Below are 26,138 nucleotides of genomic sequence, written 5' to 3'. Positions count from 1 at the left end.
GTTTTAACCCGGGCTTTTTCAGACCCAGGCCAGCTGGCCTTGGTGAGTTCCCGATAGAACATCCCCCTTGTCTCAGTGTATGGGTGCACCCCTCGCGGTCCTGAGTTCCTTGCTTGTGCTCTCTCTCCTTCTGCTTCTGATTTGGACCTTGAGATTTCAGTCCGGTGCTCCAATGTGGGTCTCTGTCTCTGTCTCCTTTCATCGCCTGATGAAGGTTAATATTCAGGAGGAAGCCTATATGATTTTCTTTGGGTTCTCCTTCTTATTTAGCTTCTCTAAGAACCCGAATTATAGGCTCTAGACTTAAAATTTTTTAAATAAAGTATCAATCTTAAAAACCTTCATACTGTCAGTAATAAATGTGTAAATAAAGAATAATAAAAACTATTATTCTTAGTACAGTACATTGCAATTTGAAATCTTAGATATTGTGGGTTTTGTCTTTTGTTTATTGAGAAAAGCTTATGAAGAATACCTGAACGGTGATTGACTTCTTATGTAATCTCTCTGTAAGGTAGATACCTTTTCTCCGTGTGTTTTGGATTAGCAGCCAACACCTGATCCCTTGTATGTAGTTTTGGTGCTGGGAGATCTCTCCAATAGTTTCTTTAATGTGAAAGTTTAGATGGTGCCGTCTTTCTTCTTTTGCTACTACCACATTCCTCTTGAAATTATCTGGCTGCGCCGAGCACGTTTATTAAGAACAGCATCTTATATGATTTGCAGGGAGAAATAGGAGAGAATCAGGAGAAAGCTATCATATAATAGGACAAAGTCAGCTGGACAATCAAGCAATGATGTACAAAGAGACACAGGATATCACAAATGCATCACAGACTGAACAGGGCTTCTGGGAAAACACAACACATGCCTCCAACAGTGGACAAATATTGTGACGAGGGTGACTTATATTTTAGAATTAGTTGCAGTTGAGTGGTTTCCATCCCTTCTAGGCCAACAAACTTACATGTTGGCCAATAGGACTCCCAGGAACTCCCATTGGGTGCTAGATGTGAGAAGATGTCCTTGAGTAACTGGTATTTTTTTTTTTTTTCTATTGTTTCTCTATCCCAGGATAGGCCAGTTAAATTAAGAGGTAAGATATTTTGGCAAAATATGACTACTCCGAAAGCTAGTCCAGTGAGATGGACAGCTCTGTCACGGCAGTGTTTTAAACAAGAATGGCACAGTAGGCTCCTGTTTGAATGCTTAGTCACCAGGGAGTGGCCCTGTTGGAAGGAGGTGTGTCTCTGGAGGGGAAGGGCTTTGAGGTTTCAAAAGCCCAGCCCAGGCTTAGCCAGTCTTGTGCTCTATTCTCCTCTCCTCTCTACTTCCCCTTCTTATGAATCAGGGTGTAGTTCTCAGATTCTTAGCGCCATGCTTGCCACCATATTCCCTGCCATGACGATACATATGGACCTTCTGAAACTGTAATCAAGCCTCAAACATGTTCTTTTGTAAATTTCTGTGGCCATGGTATCCCTCGACAGTCATAAAATTTGTCTTGCTGAGAAGCTGGTTTATGGCAGTTTCAATCTGCCAGATGTCTCTTTGAAACCATTTGGGCCTATTGAATAGGAATTACCAGTTCTGCATAAGGAGTTCTGTCTACCAAGAGGTACAGTCAGCTTGTTCCTTGTAAGGAGTGATACTTGACATTTACGTATGCTTTAACTTAGTTTGTATTCCAACAGAGTCAGTCAACTATATCTCTATGCCTGTATTTGTCTCTCTATTTTTGACAAATGATAATTCAGGATGGACTTGAAGTAATTCTCTTGCCTCTTGTTTCCCAAGTGCTAGGATTATATGTGATAAGTAGGTCTGACAGGAGTGTTGTCTCTGAAGGCTTATACTTCCTCACCATACAGTAACCTACTATGTATACTTAGAGGTAGTTAAGACTGTATAGATAGTAAGACCACCAGTTTGGCTGGGTGGTGGTGGCGCACACGTTTATTCCCTATTGGGGACCCTTCCCCAACTACCTTGGTTATGGATGACCCTAGGTAGTGCCACAGAAATCAGGACACAGGGGATGCAGAGTAGGAGATACACCTGCATACTTTATTGCAAAGCCAGTGCTCTTTTATAATACTCAAATCATGATTCAAATTAGGTTCCCATAATACTTGAAAATAGTTACATAAACTAGTAACTTTGTTGCAAATAATTTCAAGAGCTTCATGCCCTCGTTAATCTAAACAAAAAGCCTGGTGTTATGGGAATATCTTTTGCTGTTATAGAATATGTAAAAACACCTCATCAGAAGACAAACCACAGCCAAATCAGAACTTTTGAACTACAGTCAACACTCTTCCTGATGGGAGAGGTTTGCCTCCTCCTGACTTGGTTTGCCAAGCCTGTCAGTGAGAATGCTACCTCAGGTCATTCCTGCACAGGGTTTCTGTGCCCTTCAAAGCTAGCCCTCCACATCTTCCTCCTTTTTCTTTTTATAATGAGTTAGTTTGTTGATCCACATATTTAACAGCAATTCTTTCATGCTCGACTGATGAGGCTTAATGAGCAGTAAATAAAACTAGTATAAGCAAACCTATAAAACAATAACTACTATCCCCATAAGGTGTGGGTCAGACAAACTTTGTATCCAAGCCTTAGAGGTCTAATCCCTCTAATTTCTCAGCAAGGACAGACAAACTTTGTATCCAAGCCTTAGAGGTCTAATCCCTCTAATTTCTCAGCAAGGACAGACAAACTTTGTATCCAAGCCTTAGAGGTCTAATCCCTCTAATTTCTCAGCAAGGACAGACAAACTTTGTATCCAAGCCTTAGAGGTCTAATCCCTCTAATTTCTCAGCAATCTGTTGAGCAGTGTCAGCATCTGTCATCTCTGGAAACCTCTGTGCAAATGTAGATTCAATATTAAAATGCGGTTTTTCAATTTCCTGTCTTATAGATTCGTTAAAAGCTAAATCAGTAACACAAAAAGTAGTGGAATTCCAATCACAACGTAATCTTTGTTCATTCTCTAACATCATCATCACCTTTACTCCCAACCAGGCTACCATCTGCTAAAGCATCAACTTCATTCTGTAATCTGCCATCAATTCCAGCTTGCTGGGACCAAAGTTCATGAGAATCTTTATGCCAAGCCTCAACATCATGTTTAGTCTGCAACAAATTGTGCAAGGCTGTTCCAGATACCTTGGCTAGCGTCACAACTGAAATTAGACTTAATCATACAGCAACAGCTGTGAGCAAGGATCTTAACTGTATCATCGTTCCTTGTAGCTGGAGATTCTAGTGACATTACATCACAAGGACCGTTAACTGTATCATTGTTCCTTGTAGCTGGAGATTCTAGTGACATTACATCACAGGCAGTGCTGTCCATTCAGAACATGTGTTATAAAGATCCCATGTGGGCCCCAATTTATCCAAGTGTTATTAATTTTTCCAAATTTACCTAAGCAATCATTCCAAATAAAGGGTTTATATTGCAAAGAAATGTAAGTGAAATCTGCGCATACTGGGAAATTAATATATGATTCATAGGTAACATTCTGCCATGTCTGGTTAAGAGTAGGCAGACAACTTCTGTAACCGCATTCGTGATCTGGTAACATTAATACCAGGCAAAGGCCAATGTTGATAAGCCATAGATAAGCAAGGAGGAGGCCCTAAGCATATAGGGTGTTCCCAACCAGAATATGTAAAATTAAATTTAGACCCACCTGCAAAATTGTTAGCTGTTAAGTTGTCCCAAGGAGGATATAACTGGGGTGGTATACACTAAGAGATGTGATGCTCCCCACATCACAGGCTCCAGTTATGGGGGATTGGGATGTATGCCCAGTAGGAATAACTTATGGCTTCCGCAGCAGTTACCGACAGTAAAGCCCATGTGATCAGGAAAAGATTCTGAGCTGTAACAGGTTTATCATACCTCACAGGAGCTTTAACGTGCCTATGAGGATGTTTTCTGGCCAGTGATAACTGGGCCATTACTTCCACTGTTCCCCCTCGATGCCATTCTCGCACAGCCGTTTTAATCGGTCCTTCGGGCCTTGATCCAGTGGCCTGGAATCCACTGCTGGTGGCCATCCTGAAAAGACACGAGACCATACCCCTTCCATCTATCCACAACTGCGCTGGAACCCATTCAGCATCACCAGCCGTTTTTGCCCAAATTTTCTTGAAGCTGGCTCCAAAGCCCGAGACTTTTCAGACATAAAATGCTCGACTCTAGTTAGAATGCCTCCCTGTGGTAAATTCAAAAAGTTTAAAATAAACAAAGCCTGATGCATAATAGCTCTAGGATTATTCTGTAAAGCCCAAATGTCTTTCATACCCAAGTCCTGCATTTTCCTCCTTTTAAGTTTTTTAATTTGTTGCTATAAGGTAGTGTGGGCTCTTTCTACAATGGCTTGACCTTGGGGGTTGTATTCTATTCCAGTCACATGTTTAATATCGTATTGATCATAAAATCGCTGAAGTTTTGTAGAGGAGTATGCAGGCCCGTTGTTTGTCTTTATATGGTTGGCATCCTCAATACTGCAAAAGCTTCAAATAAATGGGCCATGACATAATTAGTTGTCTCCCCAGATAATGACATAGTCCATATCATGGAGGAGAAAGTATCTGTGGTCACATGAACATAAGATAACCAGCCAAATTGTGGTACATGAGTTACATCCATCTGTCATATATAGTTGGAATCCAAACCCCAAGGATTTGTACCAGGCATATTTTGTCTTAAATGCAGGGGATGACAGATAGGACAGTTAAGAATAATACAGTTAGCTTGTCTGTAAGGAATTTTGTATTGAACGTGTAAATGAGGAGCATTGGATTAAGCCCATCTCAGCTGAAGCACAGTTTATAAGAGCATCAGCTAGATTATTCCCCTTTGTTAGATATCCAGGTAATTTGCTATGTGATCATATACGCATAATAAATGCTTCATGATTTTGTTTTTGTAATGTTAAGACTAAACCTTGTATAATAGAATTATTAACATGAACTGAAGCAGTGTAAATGGTCTTTACAACCCAAACTACATATTTGGAATCAGCCACTATATTAAGGATCTCGATAGGAAAATCCTGCAATGTCTGAATGACTGCCCATAACTCATTCTGTTGTGCTGGGGAATAAGGAGATAATCGTGACCAAAACTTTGATTCAGTCCAGTAAGCGGCACGAGTTCTAGAACCACCAGTAAAGACAGTTTGAGCTTGTGAAATGGGTTGTTCAGCTATAAGGTTATTAATGACAAAATGCTGTTCTTTAAAATGTTCCTTGCCCCTGTTTAGTACATCATCTCAAACCTTGAGATGAATTTATTCCAGAGGCTGATATTGAGATTTTAGTAACATTAGTTTAAAGGCACCCTGATAGGAATTATTTATTGAATCCATTAATGACCAAAATCCCTGTGATGACTGTCAGAGAAATTTCCTTTTTTATCTAGTATTCTGGGGCGGGGGGGGGGGGGGGGATGATGTATTCATTTCTGTAATTACTTCCTGCTGACCTTAGGCTGTTGTTCTCAGGGCCCTGGAAGGCTAGAATGTTAGTCAAAAGCAGTGAGGGAACTTAGAAGAATCTGGTTCATTGACAAGCTGAAAAGACAGCAAGTCACATTGGTTGGGTTAGTCCACATCAGGTTTCAGCAAGTTCAGAACTCAGTCATTTGGAGCAGGTTGTTATCAGCAATTGATGCTTGGATGCGTTTGTCAGCCAAGTGGGAACCTGGTGAGACAGATACAGACTGGAAACAAATTAAATTTATGGACTCCTTTGAAACTTGCTTACTCATATTCTCAATAATTAAGGAAGGGGAAGAGTCCCAAGACCAGGAGAGAGAAAAATACTCTAATTATTTTGACTTGTGAGAAGTGGATTTAAGATATATAATTTGTTAAATTTTTTGAAGTTTGTTTAAATCTTCATTTTATAAAAGGACATAAAAGTTTCAGATATATTAGCATTATTAGTCCGTACTGAAATCCATATTGTAGAAAAAGGAGGTAAGAGGTATCTGTGAAACAACAGAAGTAGTTTTGAGTCCTAACAAAAACTGTGATTTGAATTAAACAGCATATAAGCCTATATTCAGAAGACAACAACAACAAAAAATTTAAAATCTTGAGTTTGTGACCCAAATAGTAAGCAATGATTGCTCTATTAGCTTGTCAGAACTCTGTTACTGTTAAATCTGAACTTTTGAAATCCTAGTATAATATTATGAAAGGGGAAAGAAACCTTGTAATTTTTATATACATCCAAAGCCATTATTTCTCATAAATTTTATCTATATTTTTAGACTATCTTTTCATACCCATATAATCTCCAAGCTTTATGCCTTCAAATCCTTACAACCTGTATTGATCCCAGTTTTTTATTTTTTTCGACCCTCAGAATTAATATAGACTCATAACATAAGCATTTTGTCCTAGGACTAACCATCATAGGAGCAGTTACTGCAGTTTTCATTTACCAACCATGGATGTGATGTTATTTTATAGGAGGCCAATCATATAGAACCCTGTAACTCAGAGGGTTGCTTGTACTGGGATGATTAATTAATTATTAACTTGTATTTAGAACCTCAGTCTTCCTTTTACCTTTAAAGAACATGATCGCATAATTGACATAACTATTCTTCAGTGAAGAATCACCAGCCTTATTAATGGAGAAATCAATCAGAATTAGCACAACATAATTAAATATTTAGAATGTTTATAGTTTTTCTTAAAACTCATTATTATTGCCAATAGATGTTATATATATATAATTTTAGTTTCTTGTTTGTCCCCTTGTCCTTTAGACAACATGTAAATCTCCATGAATGTCTCCTCTTGTGAGTTTATCCAGCAGTCCAGAACATTGCATAGATACATTTCAAACAAGAACCAAAATGTATAATACACATGTATGTATCACAATAAGAATAATTTAAATTTGTGTATAAAAACCTGTAGCAGTGTGAAACTTTTGAAACTAGCAGCAGTTTTTTTTCTTAATCAATAATAATTTGTACCCAATTTCCTTTAAAGATGATAAATATTTATAACCCATTGGACCTAAGTGATTAAAACTCCTATTTTTTCTTTTCCTGTGAAAACAAAAGTATAATTTTCCCCAAACATAATGCATCTTTATTATTTTAGATCAACGCTTTCCAAAGTACACAGGTTGGTATCCCTCAACATTTTTTTTTAAAGCAGTATCAAGACAGGGGAGGTTAAAATGAGAAATTGCTGGCCAGCAGAAGAGACCGTGAATGTTATCGAGGTGAAGAAGAACTTAGGAAAGAAAAGAGGGTGAGAAGCGCTCTTGGGCACAGAGTGTCCTTGACTGCTAGGATTCCTGAAATAAATTTTTTGTTAACTTCTTCAGCAACCATCAAAGCTTCTCTGTTACACATCCGTGCAGTTTTTCAACTGCAAGCAGTCAATTCTCTGCTGCCCCTTACACACGGGCATGTCTCCCTGTAGTGTCTGCCCACCTGAGCATGCGCCTGCACCACTGCCCTCTGCAGGAGCTGCTGGCTGGCTGTGGGCCAGAGAACAACAAAGGGGGGTGGCCAGCGTCATGCCTCTCTAGAGAAGTTTCTCCTGGGGACCCAAAGTCCTGGAACTGATCCAATAAAGATGCACAGGAGTCTAGAGACAGAGGCTGCCTGCCTCCTCTCTTCCAGGATAACAAAGAAGATCAATAGACAAAAACAGACAGTAATGACAGACAGACAGGTACAGGAACCACTTAAACTTTTCAAAGACATAAACACATAAAACAGCAACATAGTTAAAACACAGACCAAGAGTGCGCATTCATTCACACACACCTTTTTAAATCTCTAGATTCATACTCCCTTCTGCAGTTGTCTTTCCTTAGTACCCCTAGCCTTTAAAGTACCTATAAGTAAATGTACAAACAGCTATTTGCTGTTTTCTTGGCCCATATTTACCTTTTTTACACTCTTATACAAGTTACTTCTTAAGTTACTTTTTTTACAATTATACTCATTACTTTTTACTTGTTTTTCACGCTGCGCAGCTAACCTCTTATATTTACACCACTACTGCTGATGCTCCTGGGATATACTTACCCCACCTCCTGTCCTTACAGCAGAAGATTGACCAATAGGCAAATCAGGTAAAGGCAGACTGCAGCTGCCTTAAATGATTGCTCTCTCTCTCTCTCTCTCTCTCTCTCTCTCTCTCTCTCTCTCTCACTCACTCACTCACTCACTCATAGAGTCAAGATCAGGAATCCAAAGATTCTGCATAGCCCCTGGCTGCAGCTGCCTTAAATGATTGCCTCCGCAGCAGCTGAGGAGCTGACAGTTTTACTTTCACTTTTTCTTTGATAGTTAACAATTCTTCCAGCTGTTTTTTTTTTTTTTTTTAACTTATTTATCCTCTCCTTAGTAACTTTATTATACTTCTGAGTAACCTTAACTGGCTTCTCAACTAACTGGGATTTATCTTTTTCAATCTCAGTTTGCATTTCTTCACTAACCTGTAACTTTTTCACTGGAGCACGAACCTCGGATGCTAAGTCTTTTGCTGGTTCAGTCTGCACAGCTTTCAAAACTATGTAAACAAGAGACCACTATGACCAAAAGCGCACCAGTATTTTTTCACCTTGCTTCACAGCCTTCTCCATTCATCTGAGCCTTATCCCGATTTTCCATATACATTAAATTCTCATCTGAGGGAAACCAAGGATTATATTCTTTGATGATTTCAAGACACATCTCTAAGTGTGACATAGATACATGAGCGCCATGAGTTTACAGCAAATGCTTAAGCATAGACAGAAATGGAGAAGCGTTAGCTTGTCTGATTACCCTGTAATTACTTATATTACTATCCGGCACTCCTAATGTTCTTCAGGGTCCCTTTCAGGCACCAGTTGTTGGGGACCGTTCCCCAACCTCCTCCCTTATGGATGACCCTGGGTAGTGCTGCAGAATCAGGACACAGGGGATGCAGAGTAGGAGATACACCTGCATACTTTATTGCAAAGCCAGTGCTCTTTTATAATACTCAAATCATGATTCAAACTAGATTCCCATAATACATGAAAATAGTTTCATAGACTAGTAACTTGGTTGCGAATAATTTCAAGAGCTTCATGTCCTTGTTAATCTAAACAAAAAGCCTGGTGTTATGGGAATAACTTTTGCTGTTATAGAATATGTAAAAACGCCTCATCAGAAGACAAAACACAATCTAATCAGAGCCTTTGAACTACAGTGCACATCTGTGTTCTCAAGGACTGACTATTGGCAACACTCTACTGTTGGGAGAGGTTTGCCTCTTCCTGACTTGGTTTGCCAAGCCTGTCAGTGAGAATGCTACCTCAGGTCATTCCTGCACAGAGTTTCTATGCCATTTGTAACTAGCCATCCACAAATCTCAGCACTCAGGAGGCAGAGCCAGGCAGATCTCTGTGAGTTCGAGTCTAGCCTGGTCTACAAGAGCTAGTTCCAGGACAGGCTCCAAAGCTACAGAGAAACCCTGTCTTAAAAACAAACAAACAAACAAAAAAGACCATCAGCTTATTAGGCGTGGTGGTGCGTGTCTTTAGTCCCAGCACTCTAGGGAGGATTCCAGCACTTGGACAGGATTTCTTTGAGGCAGACTCAGACGGTCTCTCACACCATCTCTCAGAAGAAAAAAGTTTCCAGGACTAGAGAGATGGCTCAGCAATTAAGGTAGTTGTTGCTCCTTCCAAAGATATGAGTTTAGTGCCCAGCATCCATGCTGGACAGCTTTGCAAGCTTCCGCAACTCTAACTGCATGGGATTTCACACCTTTCTCTGAACAGAGGGTACCTGGACATATATTGCATAGATACACATGTCTTTTTAAAAGGTCTTCACTTCTTTAGGGGATTGTATTCCTTAGACAATAACCTAGGCAATCATACAGCCACAGTGGGTACAACATTGAATAAAACTACATAGCCTGGTACACATGTGGTCTGTTAACTGAGATGTCATTAAGTTATCTGATTGAGTGGCCCATGATTCTGAATGGAATTTGTATTGTAGTTGGATTCATTAATTTTTTTTTTTTTGTGTGAGATAACACAGATGCCGAAGTATATAATGATTTGCTCTTACTGATGATAATCCTAACTTAGGTCAAATTCTTGCCTATCTTGTGGGGATTGTTAGGGCACTGAAATCTCTTAGAACCACTAGAGTAAGACTTGGAGAGACAGACTGTTCTTTTCCTGTTGACAGGACTGTACACTTCTCTCCTTCATCCCAGGTATAAGAATGGGCCACCTCCAAGTTGGCTTTTCAGTAGCCTGTGTTTTGGCTGGTCAATTCTTACCCCTTTTTCCTGAACTATTGTGAAACCATGTCTTTTGTGTTCTTCCATTGAGCTGCTCCATTCTCAGCTCTGGGTCTAAGACTCCTTGAGGTACTGAAACCAGAATATGGTTATATTTGTGTTTTGTGTATAAGTTCTGCACATCCTCCTGTGTACTTCTCGTCATTTCTAAATTATTTAAAATCCTAATACAAAGTAAGTGCAGTGTAGACTGTTGGGCTGTAGTGTTCAGGGACTGGAAACCTGACTTGAGTCAGTACCAACATACTTTCTCTTGCTTTTAATCTTCGGTTGAGTTTGCAGTTTGTATATGGTTGTATTTTGTTGTCTGATTATGACCCAGTTAATGCAGAGGCACGGTCCAGCCACATTAACCATGTGCTGCTGCCAGTGGAAACTGCTTTCTCTTAATATGTTAAATAAGGTGATGTAGCTGAAGTGCTCAGCATAATTCTCTCTTGTTCCTTTGTGCGATTGCTTTCTTGACAGGATCTTAATGCACAGACAAAGCTGACCTCAGCTACGACCCTCTACAGCCTCTGTCCACTGTAGTTGTTAGTACATATACAATTCTGAAAGGTTAACTTTTTTTTATTATAGATGAGTTATGTTATAATGTAACATTCAGGAAAATTGATTATACAAAACTATCAGAGGAAGCTTATATTTAGACTTCTTTTGTGGTTAAGGACATAGAAGGCCAGGGATACTATAGATCGACTAAATCATAATACTTCAGGAATTTCTGAAAAGTGACATTACCTTGAATTGTTGACATTTGTACTTTTGTTGATTTTTATTGGAAATCCTATATATTTTTCTGTTTTTTTTAAATTGCAAATTAGAGTGTTAATAGAAATACTGGATTTCATTTTAACCGTATCAGTGAACTGTTTGTACAAACTTCACTTTTTGTAATGTGTATGCTTGTTAGGGAACAGAGGCTGGCGAGTCAAAGAAATTGTAGTATGTGCAGGGAGCATGTGCAAGGGCCACTGAGTGCCACTGTTAGGAATTCAGGATTTGTGCTGGGGGCCTGTGATAGCCTACATAGCCTGTCCCACCTTGACTGGAGGTCAGAGAGTTTGAGCTTATTTTTACTCTTTCAGAATTGTTGGCAACAGGTATGGCTACAAACAGGAAACCCTGAACTAGGGTGTGGTTAGACCGTAAGGTGGCCCATAGAAGTGGATCCGTTCCACCCTGACCAAACGTCAGAGAATTCAAGCCTATTCCTGCTCCTTCATGTTAAAATCGGTTTGGCAAGTGGAGTGACTGCCTACAGGATACTTGGTCTAGGGTATATTCGCAGCTTATCCTGCCCAAAACATCAAATGCTTTACTCAGAAAATAATGGCTCCATGTCTCAAGTATTAAAGCAAGTAACTGTTGTGGTTGTCCTTTGTGTCATGTTAAAGCAGTCTTTTGCCTCCCCCGCCCTTTGTATTGGGGTATAAAAAAGGAAAAATTAAACACTGGCAGACTCAGTATTGAGTGTATACTCAGTTGCCCTCCTGGTGCTATCCTGTGTCTCTGTATTTCTTTCATATCTCTGTTCCTCCTCCCTAATGTTTTTAATCCACACGCCCCCTACTCTGGAATGTACGAAGCCATTGTGGTTGGACTGCTGCAGAAGTCACCCCAATATGTGGCTTTCGACAGAGACCCAGATATGGAGTAAGAACAAAATCACTGACAATTTGAACACAGTGATGTGTTATACTGTCAATATTCTTGGCCCCCTGAGTCCATTGAACAAAAAGAGACAAAGGACCTCAGATGTGAGTCTCTCTCCACTCTTCTGTCTTCCTGTCTCTAAATCCCTCTTCCATGAAGCCAGGCACAGAACTTGGAAATACCATTCTTCGTAAGAACGGGCCATAAGGAGTTGCTCTGACCCATATATTAGGACAGTAGATTAGATTGTCAGCCTTCACACAGGGTTTCCTGCCCCAAACCCAAGAGGAAATATTGCCACAGGAGGCTAAGTAGAAGTTAGCTGGACAGGTTTTGCTGAATTTTTCCATATGTCCATTAGATACTACCTCTTTAATTTCATCATTTACTCATGTATTTGAGTGTTTTGTTCACGTGTGTTTCTGTGCACCATGTGTCTGCTTGGTGCTCTCAGAGGCTAGAAGAGTGCATCAGATCTCTTGGGACTGAGGTACAGATGGTTGTGAGCAGGTACTCTGGAAGAGCATCTAGTTCTCATAACTGCTGAATGATCTCCAGTCCTCTAGTCCACATAACTAAAGAGCTGTTCAGTCTTTAAATCTAAGCATGAAAATGGATACATCCTCTGGATCTTCATTCCCTTGTTTTAAAAATTGTTTTTCTTGGTGTTCAGAGATTTCTGATAATATTCACTCAGCAAACATTGATGTCTGCTGAACAGTGTCTCATGCATAGTTGGGGCTCCTCAGGTTAATGTTGTGCCCAGATTACGACCCCCAGGGAGACCACCAGAAACTGGAGAAGTCTAGACTGCAGTAATAGTAAGGTTTATTGTTAGCGTAATACAAAAGAACTTGTCTCCAACACTTGTAGAGAGGCAGGCAGAAGCTCCAGTCCGAATGGGGTTAGCTTTTTAAAGGTAAAACCCACAAGCCTTTCAGGGTGGTCAAGGGGGTTTAGCACAGGTGCGAAGTCTTTGCTCTTTCTCAACCTCTTTTGTCAGCTTGTTTTATCTTTAGAGCAAGGTCACTTAAGAGGGGGCCACTATCATTTCTGGGAACATGAAGCTAGTCTGGGGCTTTTAATTTTTAAAACACCCTGCTAGGAAATTCCTTCTCGTTCCTTTGAGAATAAGGGACGAGGGTCTTACAGTTAGAACTTTTATGCCTTTTGTGTGACTGTTAGTAGTACCTTCCCTAGTTTTCTTCCCGTTGCTGTGATAATGTTGTGGCATTCAGATCCACTGGGAAGACCAAATATTTAGACTTTAATCCAAATTTAGATTAAAGGAATTTATTCTTTCTAGACTCAATCCAATTTAGACTAAATGAATTTATTCTTACTGCTGGCAGAAAGAAGCATGCTGTTTGGAGGTGGAGTGAAGTGAGATTTTTAAAGGCAGACATGGTATTATTACTGCTACCTGTGAACGCCACAGCTGGGCAGGAAAACTGTTTTACTTCTCTGAGTTGTTTCTTACTTCCCTGCTATTTTATCCCGTTCCCATAGCAATAAGCAAGTTCTACAGAAGGAAAGGCAGCTCAATACCTCACAGCCATTATCCTAGTCTTACCTCACCTATAGGCCACTGGGATCCCCAGACATTCCAGAGCCAAAGGTCAACAACCCTTAGGGATGCCTGGCTCCATATTAGGTTTCTTTAGTCATCCCAGGGACCTGTGTAAATTATCGCTCTAATGACTGGGATAGAGCAGTTCATTTCTGGGCAGGTAAAAACACAAGGTTATCAGTTTAGGACTGGTAGTCACATTTCCACAATAAAACAACTCAATGAAAGGAATTTTAAGGGGGAGAGAACTTATAAGGCTCGCAATTCCAGGTTACTGTGGGGAAGAAGCAGGAATTTGAAGCAGCTGGTCCATTCCACAGCCAGGAGCAGAGAATGATTACATGCTTCCCCGTGCTCAGTTTGCTTTCTCTAATTCCCTTTTTTAAATTTAATTTTTTTTTTTTTTTTATATTTCTCTGTGTATTCCTGGCTGTCCTGGAACTCGCTCTGTAGCTAGGCTGGCTTCAGACTTGCAGAGATCCATCTGCCTCTGCCTCCTCAGTGCTGGGATTCAAGGTGAGCACCACCACCCTACTTAGTTTGCTTTCTTAGGCAGTGTGGAACTCAAACCCACCTCTGATCAGCATAATCAATATAGTCCTCCAGGGCCATCCCCATAGGTCAGCTTGATCTAGATATCCCTTATCTCACTCATTCAAGTGATGCCTTCTACGCTGTATCAAGTTAATTGTTAAAACTAACAATCAGAACACCTTAGTAAGAGCTTCATAAAATTTTCAAGTGAGAAGTCTTCACCTAGTCACGTCATTCTCTACCCTCCTTTAACTCATCTGCTATTATAACTTCCTATGCCCTCCCCCCTTGTAAGCATCTTCTCAGGTTTCTTCCTAGGAAATACTAATGGTAGTAATACCAGTTAAGATCCAGTCTCCACGGAAAACTAAATGGTAGATTTTGTCCACTTCTCGGTCGTAAGTTTGGTTTTATCTGCGTAGCGTCACACTGTATTGCCCAGGCTGGTCTCAACACTGAGGTTTAAGTGGGGCCTTTCAACTCCCAGGTATTATACCTGGTTATAAGTGCGTGTTTTGTTTATTTTTGTTTTGGAGATGATCTTAATGTTTCCAAGGCTGGCCTCAAGCATGATAAATAGGGAAGGAAAGCTTTGAGCTTTTGATTCTTTGAGCCTTCTGCTGGGATTACTGCTTTGTGCCATTATGCCTAAATTATATGGTGTTGGGTATAGAACAAGGGCTTCATGCAGCTGAGCTGCATACTGCAGCCTTTATGTCCCTGATTTTTCTTACATATACAGAAGAGTAAAGTTACCTTCCTACTTATAGAAGTGGTTCACAGCTTTTTTGTGTGGGGCTTGTTTGAACCGCCATCATTGCCACTCTCAATGCTTTTGTGGGGGCATTACTAAATAAACCCAATTGCTTGAAGGCCCTGTATCAAAACACAGACAAGAGCTAGGGAGATGGCTTAGTGATGTTAGAGTTAGTTATACTTGTCAACTTGTCTCAATGATGAATTGTCTAAATTAGGATGGCCTGTGAATATATTAATGGGAGATTGTTTCGATTATGTTAATTGTTATGATGAAGAGTCAGTCTTATCATAGGGGAGGTGGGATTACAGGTGCCTGCTACTATGCTGGTCTTTACATAGAAGGTAGTCTTCACATTTGGCATGACATGCACTCTGTCCACTGCCTTAATTTCTGTCATGTTGTTGTGGTACTCTGACAAAAGAAACTTTAAGGGAAAAAGTTTACTTGGTTAACAACTTGCAGGGAGTCAAGGCAGGAAGTTGGAGCAGTTGTGAGTAGAGAGGGAACATGCTTGTCTACTACATTCAGCTTGTTCCTTTTATATTGTCCAGGACCCAAACCCAGGAAATGGTGCTACACACAGTGGACTGACTCACTTCTAGGTGCTATGAATTCAGGCAGCTCCGCTGTGCCTATCTTAGTTCTGATTTGGGCATAGCATAGTGGAGTAACTTTTAATAATACTTGATAAATTTAATCTTTTAGAATTTTTAAAGAAAATTTTAAAAAATTACAAAAACAAAGTCTCCCTCAAATAGTGATTAATATTTAAACAGGTGGAAGGGGTTACTGCCTCACTTGACCTTTAACTATTGTACATAGAGAATATCAAATTATATGAAGTCCCCGAAATGTAAAATATACAGTAGATACAGTTTAAGAAAGCCCAGTGTTTGTATTTGTGCTCTGTCTTACTTACTTTTCTGTTGCTGTTGTAAACACCATGACGAAGACAGCTTAAAGAAGAAACAGTTTATTGACAGCTTACAATTTCGTAGGGTGAGTCCATGACCATGATGGCAGAGAGCATGACAATAGGCATGCAGACTTGTGCTGGAGCAGTAGCTGAGAGCTTGTATCTTGATCAACAAACACGAGGCAGAGAGAGCTCATTGGGAAGAGTGTGGGCTTCTGAAACCTGAAAGCCCACCTCCATTAACACTTCCAGCGGCAAACTTCCTCCTGCAAGGCCACATCTCATAATCCTTTCCAAACAGTTCCACTAGGTGGGGACTAAGCACTCAAATATGTGAGACATTGAGAATGTGTGGACCATTCTCATCCAAATCACCACTTGCTCTCGGGGAATATCTAAAATATATAGTGTGTTAGATGCTTGCGATATAAGCAAGAGGATCTGAGTTTAAATCTCCAGCACCCATGTAAAAGCCAGGCATGGCCATTTCAGATAGGTTAGTTGACCTTAGAATTCCCAGGTCCAGTGGTCTTCACCCTCCAACCTCCAATTTGTGGTTACCAACTTGTATAGCTATGTTTTTAGTTGGTCATGGTTGAACTTGCTTTGAAATTACAGCACTTAAAGTATAGAGGCAGGAGGATCACTACAAGTTTAAGGTTAAATAAGGATTTGGGGACCTCTGTCCAGAACTGGCACTATAGTAAAATACTCGTACATTTTCTACTATACCAGAGGACATAGTGACATGCTCAGCCAGTGTTATCATCTCTGCAGCTTGGAGATCCAGAATTAAACTTCTCCCAAAGTTTATCTCCATGGCCACCTGCTCCTTGCAAAGTATTTCTGTGTGCCAGCAACTCTAGTGTGTCTTCCCCATAACCCACCTGATTAACACTGTGTCTCTGCATTAAAACAACACACCTGATTAACACTGTATCTCTGCATTAAAACAACACTTGTAACAGCAGGGACTTCTCTCCCTGCCAACTTACTCTCTAGTTTTGTGCACATGCCTTCTGGGTATCTTGTTCTCCCATGGAGCCTGCATCATCAGATTCTAGTTAAAGGACTCAGTTCACAAGACTGTCCCAGGACTTCTGGTGACCGATTACAAATTCAAGGGGTAGCTTATAGCAATACCTTCTTGGTAGGTTTACTCAGTAAAACCCTAAGGATGTGATGGATAGGGTCAGCTTTTTTTAAGGGATGGGTGGAGTTTCCATCTCTAGGCAGAGTACTCTGAGCACTACCTTGTATCAAATCTCACTCAAGACTGTCATTTGCAGTGTTAAACTCTGGTTCTTTCTGCTTTCTAAAGCTATGGGTGGGTTTGAACGTTCCGAGCTACTGGTGCTGAGTGCTTCCTGAGACTGCACTTAATTCTTTCTCTTATCTCAGTAGTATGCACTCAGTGTGGATGAAAGAAAGTAAAGGATGTTCCTGTCACTCAAGGAACTGCAAATTATGTAATGTTGTTCTGTATCAGGGACAAAGGTCAAATAATACTTTTCTTTTTTTATAAAATAAAAGCCATAGACAACACAGGGTCCTAGAAAGGAGGGCAGTGGAATACAGAGACATAGGACTCTGGCTTCACATCAAGAATGAATAAGTTTTGTTTTTCCACAGTTGTTTCTATAGCAGTATCTACTTACTAAAGATAGAATTGAATGCAAGTTGCCTTTGTCCCATTCTCTGAGTTCCTCTTTCACACTTCTCTGTTCTTGTGGTCTTATGTGTGCTGGAGGAATTCTTCTTTAGACTTAGACATTATCTCATGCCTGTAGTTTTCTCGTGTAGCTACATCTCAGTCAAGATTTGTGCTTGAGAAAGGAACTGTAGATCATCTGGATCCTTACAGTTTTAGCTTTTTGTTTTGAGATGGGATTCACTGAAACTGCCCAGGTAGGCTTTGAACTCACTCTGTAGCCTAGCTAGAACTTGAACTTGATGTCTTCTTGCTTCAATGTTTTGAGTTCTGGGATTATAGACATGTATAACTGGGCCTGGCTCAGGTAAATTTCTTGGTAAATCACAAGTGACATAGCCATAAAGTTGAATGCTATATAGGTAGATACTTTTTTAGTGAAATAACAGTATATTGTGTTTTTTACAACTGCATTTGTCTTAAAAGATGTTTTAAATTTTGTTCTATTTTTCAGATAGGGTCTCTTTACATTGTCCAGATATTTTCACAATCTTGTTTAGCCTCTTGAGTAGTTGTGGGTAGAATGTGAAACTTTATGAATGAATGCTTATGCTTAGAACTTCTGTGAAAAGACAAGATGCTATTGTGTACTTCAATAGAATTATGTGTTCGGAATATAGAGTAAGAACTTCTTTCCCTGGTAAGCTTTGCTTTACAACTAGCATAGATAGTTTAGAATAAAGTAAGTATCAATAAGTATGAACAGGCTATCACTCTATCTATATCTATCTATCTGTCTGTCTATCTATCTATCATCTATTCATCTATCATCTATCTATCTACCTATCTATCTATCTATCTATCTATCTATCTATCTATCTATCTATCTATCATCTATCTCTCGTTTAGGAATAGAGTGAATGTTTAGCATCCTGAGTCTCTGTAAGTCCATTATTTCCACCTCAAAAAATTATAAAAGCAGTAAGATGCCACTTTAATTTAACAGGTAGCAGCTGCTTTGAATGGAGTGAATTGTTACACATTTCATTGATCTTGACAATTGGCTAAATTATTGTTGTAGCTTCCATTATTACTACTATCTGTGTACGACTTATTAATGTGAGGTCCTTTTGTAGACAGAATTTGCTTTCATTGTTTTTTGAAATTTTGTCTAAGCTGAGTGATAACCACAAGTTTGAAGCCAATCTGGCAATCTGGTCTACAAATGGAGTTCTGGGCCCAGAAAGTCTCTGTCTCAAAAAAGTCAGGAGATGGAGAGAAAAGTTCTTAATAAAAGATCTTTATTTGTTTTTCTTGCAGATTTGTGACATTCAAAACCACAGACTATACAGCACTACTAAGCCAGATCAAATATGAATTGGAATGCAAAACCAGAGAATGCTGCCCCAAACCCATCGTATTCTAAAAGTCAGTCGTCTGTTTTGCAGCAGTTATTACTGCCTTCCACAACTTCTCAAAGTTCTTTCAGCTGCCTCCCACAAAACCAAGAACCGTGCATGTATCCCACTAATTCAAATTCAGTTTCACAGCCACTTCTGAACGGCAGGAGTTACATAACTCCTCAGATCTCTGTTTCTAATATGCATAACAGGACAATTGTGGCCTCACAGACTTCAGTAGAAAGAGTCACAAGTACAAATGTTAAAGGAGCCCAACAACCAAACCACAATTTGCAAACAGTGTCTTCAGGAGTTGTACAAAATTTCTGGATGAACTCAACAATGAGGAATTTTATACCTTCTCATACAGAGGCAACAATATCCCATAAACCTGATGGAGGGACTAATATGCCTTATATGCATGCACCACAGAGTCAGCTTGTCACATCAGATAGCTACTCTGTGCAACTACAAATGACTCCTTCAAATTCTGTAAGAGTTCCTATAAATCACCAAGGAAATTATCAAGGAAATCAGGGACTTAACCACTCAGTACCAGATCAGCTTGCTGGCTGGACACAGTGCACATCCAGTGAACCTGCTTATCCAGATTACAGGCCACCTCCAAAGCAATATCCTTATTTACCACAAAACTTTGTGCAAGACCCTTCTGTTCAGAAACAAAACTTTGTGTCATCCATGTCATTGCAAGTTAAAAATAATCAACTTGCAACCTCTACACAGACTTTACAGTCAAAGCATCCTGTACCTGTGTCATTTCAGTATGCTGCAGAAACCAGCAAAAGACTTCCTCCCCCATCTTACAGTTGTAGATATGGAAGCCAAAACATGCAAAATTCTCAGCCTGTTTCTAGACATTTGTCTGTGGAAATTTCTCAGAGTTCAGAAATGCACTCGTCTGAAAACAAGAAAGATTCTTACAAAGGCTTTCAACAGCTGTGGCAGAACACTAATGAAAATCCCAGCACACTTGGAAAATTCTGTGAGTTGAAAATAAATACAAAACAATCTTACAGTGGCTCTGCTAGCTCCTCTGGGGCTGGTGTTCAGACTCTTGTTCAAAATAATCAAGAGGAAAGAAAGTATCCCTGCAATCCAAGTACCAATCAAATACTAGACACAAATGTCACAAAAGAAAAGCTGGTGAGGGATATTAAATCACTAGTAGAAATCAAAAAGAAGTTTTCAGAACTTGCAAGAAAAATTAAAATCAATAAAGATCTTTTGATGGCAGCTGGTTGTAGTAAAACAGCCAATACTAATTACACTGAACCAACTCAGCATTCTGAATTTTCAACAAAAGAAATGTCTGCTAAACGTAGCAATCCCTACTCAATGGAATTGCTAGCAACTTGTCTTTCTCTTTGGAAAAACCACCCTCCAAAAACCACAGAAGAAAGTGTTCCAAAACCTTTAGAAGAAAAACAGTGTAATGCATCAAGAACCAGTACAACAGCAGTTGGCAGTTCAAATCCCACGAATGAAGTTCATGTTAACAATTTTTGTCCAGGTGTTAGAAGTTCTCAGAAAATGTCCAGTTCATCCCAAACAGTCTTGTCAGTTCTTACACAAAGTTATGAGTCTCCAGATGTAACTGTTGGAAAAGGAACAGAGCTTCAGATTGCTGTAGTTTCACCCTTAATTCTTTCGAATATCAAAACGGTACCTGGGAAAGAGTTAGCACCTGAAGTGCCTGAAACTGTGTATCCGGTTGTTAAAGAAGGCAGTGTTTGTAGCTTACAAGACCAGCAAGCAGAAAATACAACAGTAGCTGTTGCTTTGCCCCTTGATGCTACAGGAGGAGTAACAAATACTACTGTATCAGCTGAGCTTTCCCTGCCTATACTCAGGGAAAAGGAGCACAAACCAACACAGGGTGATCTAGACATAACTGATAGCAGCCTGGGAAAGCCCTCTACCCTGGGCACTGAAGCTTTGCCTAACCCTAAGGACTGCGCCGTTGTGAGTGGGCCCATGTTACAGATTGAAAGTATCTGTTCTCTTGCAGAAGGTGATGTATCTTACAATTCCCAGATAGCAGAGATATTCAACTCTGTAAAAAATGAGCCCCAGAAACCTTCACCTAATCAGCAGGTAATCAATAGTCAGCAAGAAGAACAAGTAGATGACACCACTGAAAATAAAGACTGTGATCTTCAGAAAGATAAGTGTGTGCAGTGTACAGATGTTCCTCATGAAGTCTCTGAGCAGCCAGAGCTGCTGCAGCCTTTAGAGCCAGCATCTAGTGAGTATGTTGAAGCAAACAAAGAAATTCTAGAAGAAAGCAATAAGGAGAATACTGGTGTAAAAGGAACAATTAAGGATGTGTGTTCACCAGCTGCTGTTCAGCAGGATCCTCATCAGGAAACTGATATGGTCAGCATTAAGTCAAACCACAATCTAACTACAGTAAATGAGGTTAGTGATGAAAATGAACCTGTCTCATACCTACATGACCAGCTGTCAGAACTTCTAAAAGAGTTCCCTTATGGCATTGAAACTATTACCAGACATGAAGTTTCTGTGGGCCCACAAAAGATACATGAAGTCTCAGAAAATCAAACTGATCGCAAAACTAGTAATATGTGTGTGGATAGCACAGACCAAATAAAAATTACAGTATTAGACTCAGAACAAATCAAAGAATTGTTTCCTGAAGAAGACCAACCCTGTGACTTAGACACATTGGCAGTCCCTGACAATGGAAAAGTCATTGCAGAAGAGAATAGAAAAATCATTGCGGAAGTAAAGAGCCCTTGCGACTCACAGGTCCCCAGAGAAGAAAATCATGACCCTGAAATGGGGGATGTGGAGAAAGACAAAGTCCATTGCTGTGCTTTGGGTTGGCTCTCAGTGGTTTATGAAGGTGTGCCACAGTGTCTTTGCAGATCCATAAAAGAGAAAGAGAAAGACCAATGTTCTTTAGAGGTCGACAGCTGCAAACAAGGAGAGCAGTCCTGCAATAGTGGAATCACTATTTTTGAAATCAATCCTGTTTCTAATAACCCAAAAAGTCCTTTGATCCAAGCAGCTGACAAAGGCAATTTTTCTGAAATACATGGTGAAAAGATAAAAATACCCAAAACAAAAGACGGCAGTTTACCAAAGGTGGCAAAGGCATTAACTGATCATGTTTCAATGAAATGTTACAAGAAAGATAAAGACAAATCTAAAACAAAACAGGATAGCTCACTGAAAATGGAGCAAAAAATAAAAAATGTTTCATCTAAATGTGACAGACTAAATCCCTTAAAAAGCAATAAAACAACAACCCCAGGAATATTTCCAGTGCCAACTTCCAACTCTGATAGAAATACGCCAACATTTTCTAAACAAGCTTCTCAGGAAAGAATACAGAAAAAACACTTAACCCAAGACTCTGGTCCAGTAAAAGCACATGTAGAACTTCTGCCAAATAAAGATCCATGCAGGAGGAATAACTTTTTGGGGCAGTCAGTGTCACAAGAAAAGAAAAAATTAAAATTCAAAGCAGGTTCCTCCAGACTGAAGTATTTTGAAAAAAGAAAAACAGACCATGTACTTATCCCAGATGTGGAAATAAAAAAGAAGAAATATGAAAAACAAGAGCAGAACAAAAATGGTGGAGCCAGTACTCTGACAGAACCAAATGAAAGAATCAGTGTTAAAGAAAAGACAGTGCCAAATTCCGAGTCGTCAGACTCAAAGGGCAGCTCCTCTAAGAGTACTAGAGTTATAACGGTGCAAGAATATTTACAACGGCAGAAAGACAAACATATGGGGAGTAACGCCTCCAAAAACATCTGTGTAGAAAATGTTCCCTGTGACTCTGAACACATTAAGTCCAGTAAACAGTCTGCGTCACCCAGCTGGGGAAAATTAATTGAGGGGCAGGATGTCAGAGCACAGACCTCAAAAGAACCAGAACATAATTCTACCAGCCATGGCAAAAATCTCAAGTTCCACCATTCTGAGGAGTCTAGGATGTACAGTGTGTCAAGAAATAGTAATGGAAAACTTGACAGGAAGCAGCTGGACAAAGCCTATATCGATAAAACCAAATTAGAAAGATTGACCAGTATGAGTAATAAGTCCAGTGAGATACCTTTCCAGGTAAAGGAACAAAGGAAACAGTATCTGAATCGAGTTGCATTTAAATGCACAGAACGGGAAAGCATTTGTCTCTCCAAATTGGACAGTGGCTCCAAGAAGCTTAGTAAAGAGAAGAGTAGTGTATCTACATCCACGCCAAATGGTGACACAGACAAGCGTAGTATGTTGGAGTTTAAATTATGTCCAGATGTGCTATTGAAGAATACAAGCTCTGTTGACATGCAAGATGATCCAAGGCCTGGACCTGGGAAGCAGCAAGCACCTGTTCAAGGTTCAGTATAATTGTTTTTGGGGGGTTGGGGGAGACACAGTTCCGGCTGGCGATAAATCACTTTTATCATCAAGGTTGACCTTTTTAACTCCAATGCCCTTGTCTCCATCTTCTAAGTAGTAAAACTGTAAAAGAGCCCAACCAGTGGTTTATGTGGGAGGCACCGTAGAGGTGTCCTGGGAATGGGAGAGTGCTGTGGGTTAGAGCCCGTGACAGTGAGCAGCAGCATTTGTTTCGTGTTTGTTGCCCTTTATTTTAAATTATAGTAAATTAGTACTGGCAAATTTTCCAAATGAACATTTCCTGTGCACAAATATTTTATTAAGTCCCTAAGAAACTACACTGTGAAAAGCATTTCTTGTGGTAAAAGTTTGAAAAGTTTCAAGTGTACATTTGTTTCAAGAAGTTTTGATTTTGTGGTATTGATTGGTGGTCAAGCCACCAGCACTCTACCACTGAACTGCAGTCACAGCCAGTGTCTTGGTTTTCATTTCTTTTTATATTGGTAATTTCAAAGCAGCCTCTATGTGAAACTTTGTTCCAAACATCAGGTGGTAATGTACAGTTTTAATGTAAGGGGTCAGTTTGTTGCAGTCCTTGGAATTGAGGATGGAAGATGTTATCACCAAAGTTAAAATGGTAACATCTAATCTGCTTATGAAATAGACGACTTGTAGAAGTTGTAATTGCTTGGAACAAATTAATCTCAAATTAGTCACACATTCTGAACGGTGATTGATAGAATGGTACATTTGGAATGCTGGAGGCAGCAGAATCCAGGGAGTTTTAGGTCAACCCTGGCTAAACGTCGGCATTTCAAAAACCTTAAACAGTGAAAAGCCAGAACAGCAATTATGAGTCATAGGTAGCATCTCCATGAAGTGCAGAATTAAAGGAGAAAATGGATGAATAGTTGTGGGCATAAGAGAAGGTTTTGAAGTTGCAGATATTAATACACTGTGCAGTGAAACTCAGATTGGAAAACGGTAGGATTTTAGTTGAAGCTTTAGTTTTGTCTTGGATTCTTTTTTCTCTTCTGATTATATCTTTTGGGGTGATGAAGCTATACAGCATAATATCTCTCTCTCTCTCTCTCTCTCTCTCTCTCTCTCTGTATAAGGTGAAAGGTACAGAATACAAAATGATTTTGTTTAATGTCTAAAATGGCTGATTTCAAAACAAGAGGTGGCACACACCTTTAATTTCAAGACTTGGGAAGCAGAGGCAGGTGGATTTCTGAATTTGTGGCCAGCTTGGTTTACATAGTGAGCTCCAAGCCAACCAGAACTACACAATGAAATCCTTTCTCAAAATAAATAAGACTAAAACCAAAGGATCATTTCTTAGGCATTTTTCTTAGGGTTTTGGAATCTGAGACCTTGGGTGGGGTTTTTTATTTCATTTTATGCTAAAATAGTGGAGTACAGATTATATATCTGAAAACAAGTATTTGAACAGTTTCAGGAATAAAAACTACAAAAGAAGACTGGTTAAAATGTATCCCTGCAAAGACAAAGATACCTGAATCAAGTCAAGAAATAGGTAAAGCACCATCTGTTTCCTTTGTTTTGTTTTGTCTATAACTTGGGTATAATTACATGTTCTCTCACAATGCATGATTTTATTTATATTCTTTTTTTTAAGTTACTTGATGTTTGTTTTTGAAGGTAAGAAAGAGTTCTGTTTTCTCTGTCAGGATGGTTCTTTTTAACAGAAAAATAATACTATCACATTGAACTAGGTATGGGAGTTTTGTATCTTTTCCCTGAATAGGGACAGACATAAAGTATTAAATTTTCTAGATCTGGACTGACCTCAATTTTGACATTGTATCCCGTGACTTTTATGTATCCTGTGAATATTATGTAACTCTTCACTAAGATCTTTGACACCCTGAATTGGCCTCCAATAGTGTCTGCCAGCTTCCATTTGGTGTTTTGCAGGTTTATTCATTCAATTCCCTAACAAGGTAGGCAGGGAGATTCCCATTTGTTGCCTGGCTTAGTACATTGCTAGATATTAGGTCCATCTCTTCAAAGTTCATTGAGGATAGCGGAGTGAGTATTTTAAAGGACAAGGCTAGTTGCCCTGGTCAGCAACGATCTGGTAGGCTTGCCTTGTACTCACTGTGAACTACTGATCCTTTCTTCTATCCTCTCACCTGCTGAAGGTTTATGTGCTGCTAAGAACAGAATCCAGGGCTCTGTGCATGCTAGGCAAGAACTGTATTAACTGAATCCTCACTATCTGTTTAATTTATAGTGGAATGAATGTATTTTGTAGAGTCAAGCTGAAGAGTTATGTCTTACTTTTGCTTAGACTAAAAGGCAAAGATAGCTGAGTGTTGGTATACTCCTTTAATCCCAGTACTTTGAGTTCGAGATCAGCCTGTTCTACAAAGTGAGTTCCAGAGCAGTTAGGGTTCTTACACAGAAAAGCCCTAAAAAACAACAACAAAAAGACAAAGATAGTTTCAGAGTCTTGAAATTGGGAACAATTTTACTAAGGACAATGATAGAATCTTTTTAATTTTTTTTGACGTACTATTATTGTTAGTTTTTTTGAGACAGGGTTTCTCTGTGTAGCCCTGACTTTCATAAAACCTGCTTTGTAGACTAGGCTTAACTTGCTCAAACTCATAGAGATCCACCTGCCTCTGCCTTCTGAGTGCTGGGATTAAAGGTGTGCAAGATTTATTATTTTTAATTAGTGTGTAAATATAGGTCTCTGGGTCTGTGCATCATAAGTGCCATCAGTGTGAGATCTTCTGGAACTGGAGTTATAAGCAGTTTTGAGCCGCCAACATGGGTGCTAGGAATAGATCTTGGGTCCACTACAAGAGTGGTGTGCTCTTTTAATCATTGAGTCATCTATTTTTTTTTTTTTTAGTTTTTAAAATTGTGTTTTTGTGTGTGTGTGTGTGTGTG

The 26,138-nt window shown here is 39.6% G+C and overlaps 1 protein-coding gene across 7 annotated transcripts in view; it reads left to right on the top strand.

The window, feature by feature from the left end:
* The window catches only part of Resf1 (retroelement silencing factor 1), a 36,770-nt gene that overhangs the window by 7,997 nt on the left and 2,635 nt on the right, over positions 1 to 26,138 (top strand). For 6 of the 7 annotated variants that reach the window (XM_050126462.1, XM_050126468.1, XM_050126463.1 and 3 more), the window contains 2 exons: positions 18,748 to 23,211; positions 24,670 to 24,753. In XM_050126462.1, coding sequence (XP_049982419.1) covers positions 18,801 to 23,211; positions 24,670 to 24,753 — 4,495 coding nt within the window. In that variant the 5' untranslated portion in view covers positions 18,748 to 18,800. Of the gene's footprint in view, positions 1 to 8,025; positions 8,125 to 18,747; positions 23,212 to 24,669; positions 24,754 to 26,138 lie in introns of all 7 variants that reach the window. The other variant, XM_050126466.1, reaches the window with a different exon arrangement.

The sequence above is a fragment of the Alexandromys fortis genome, unplaced genomic scaffold, assembly GCF_014885135.2.
Source record: "Alexandromys fortis isolate MF-2015 unplaced genomic scaffold, M_Fortis_MF-2015_v1.1 scaffold_260, whole genome shotgun sequence".
Classification (NCBI taxonomy): domain Eukaryota; kingdom Metazoa; phylum Chordata; class Mammalia; order Rodentia; family Cricetidae; genus Alexandromys; species Alexandromys fortis.
This window is presented reverse-complemented; position numbering and strand designations above follow the sequence as displayed.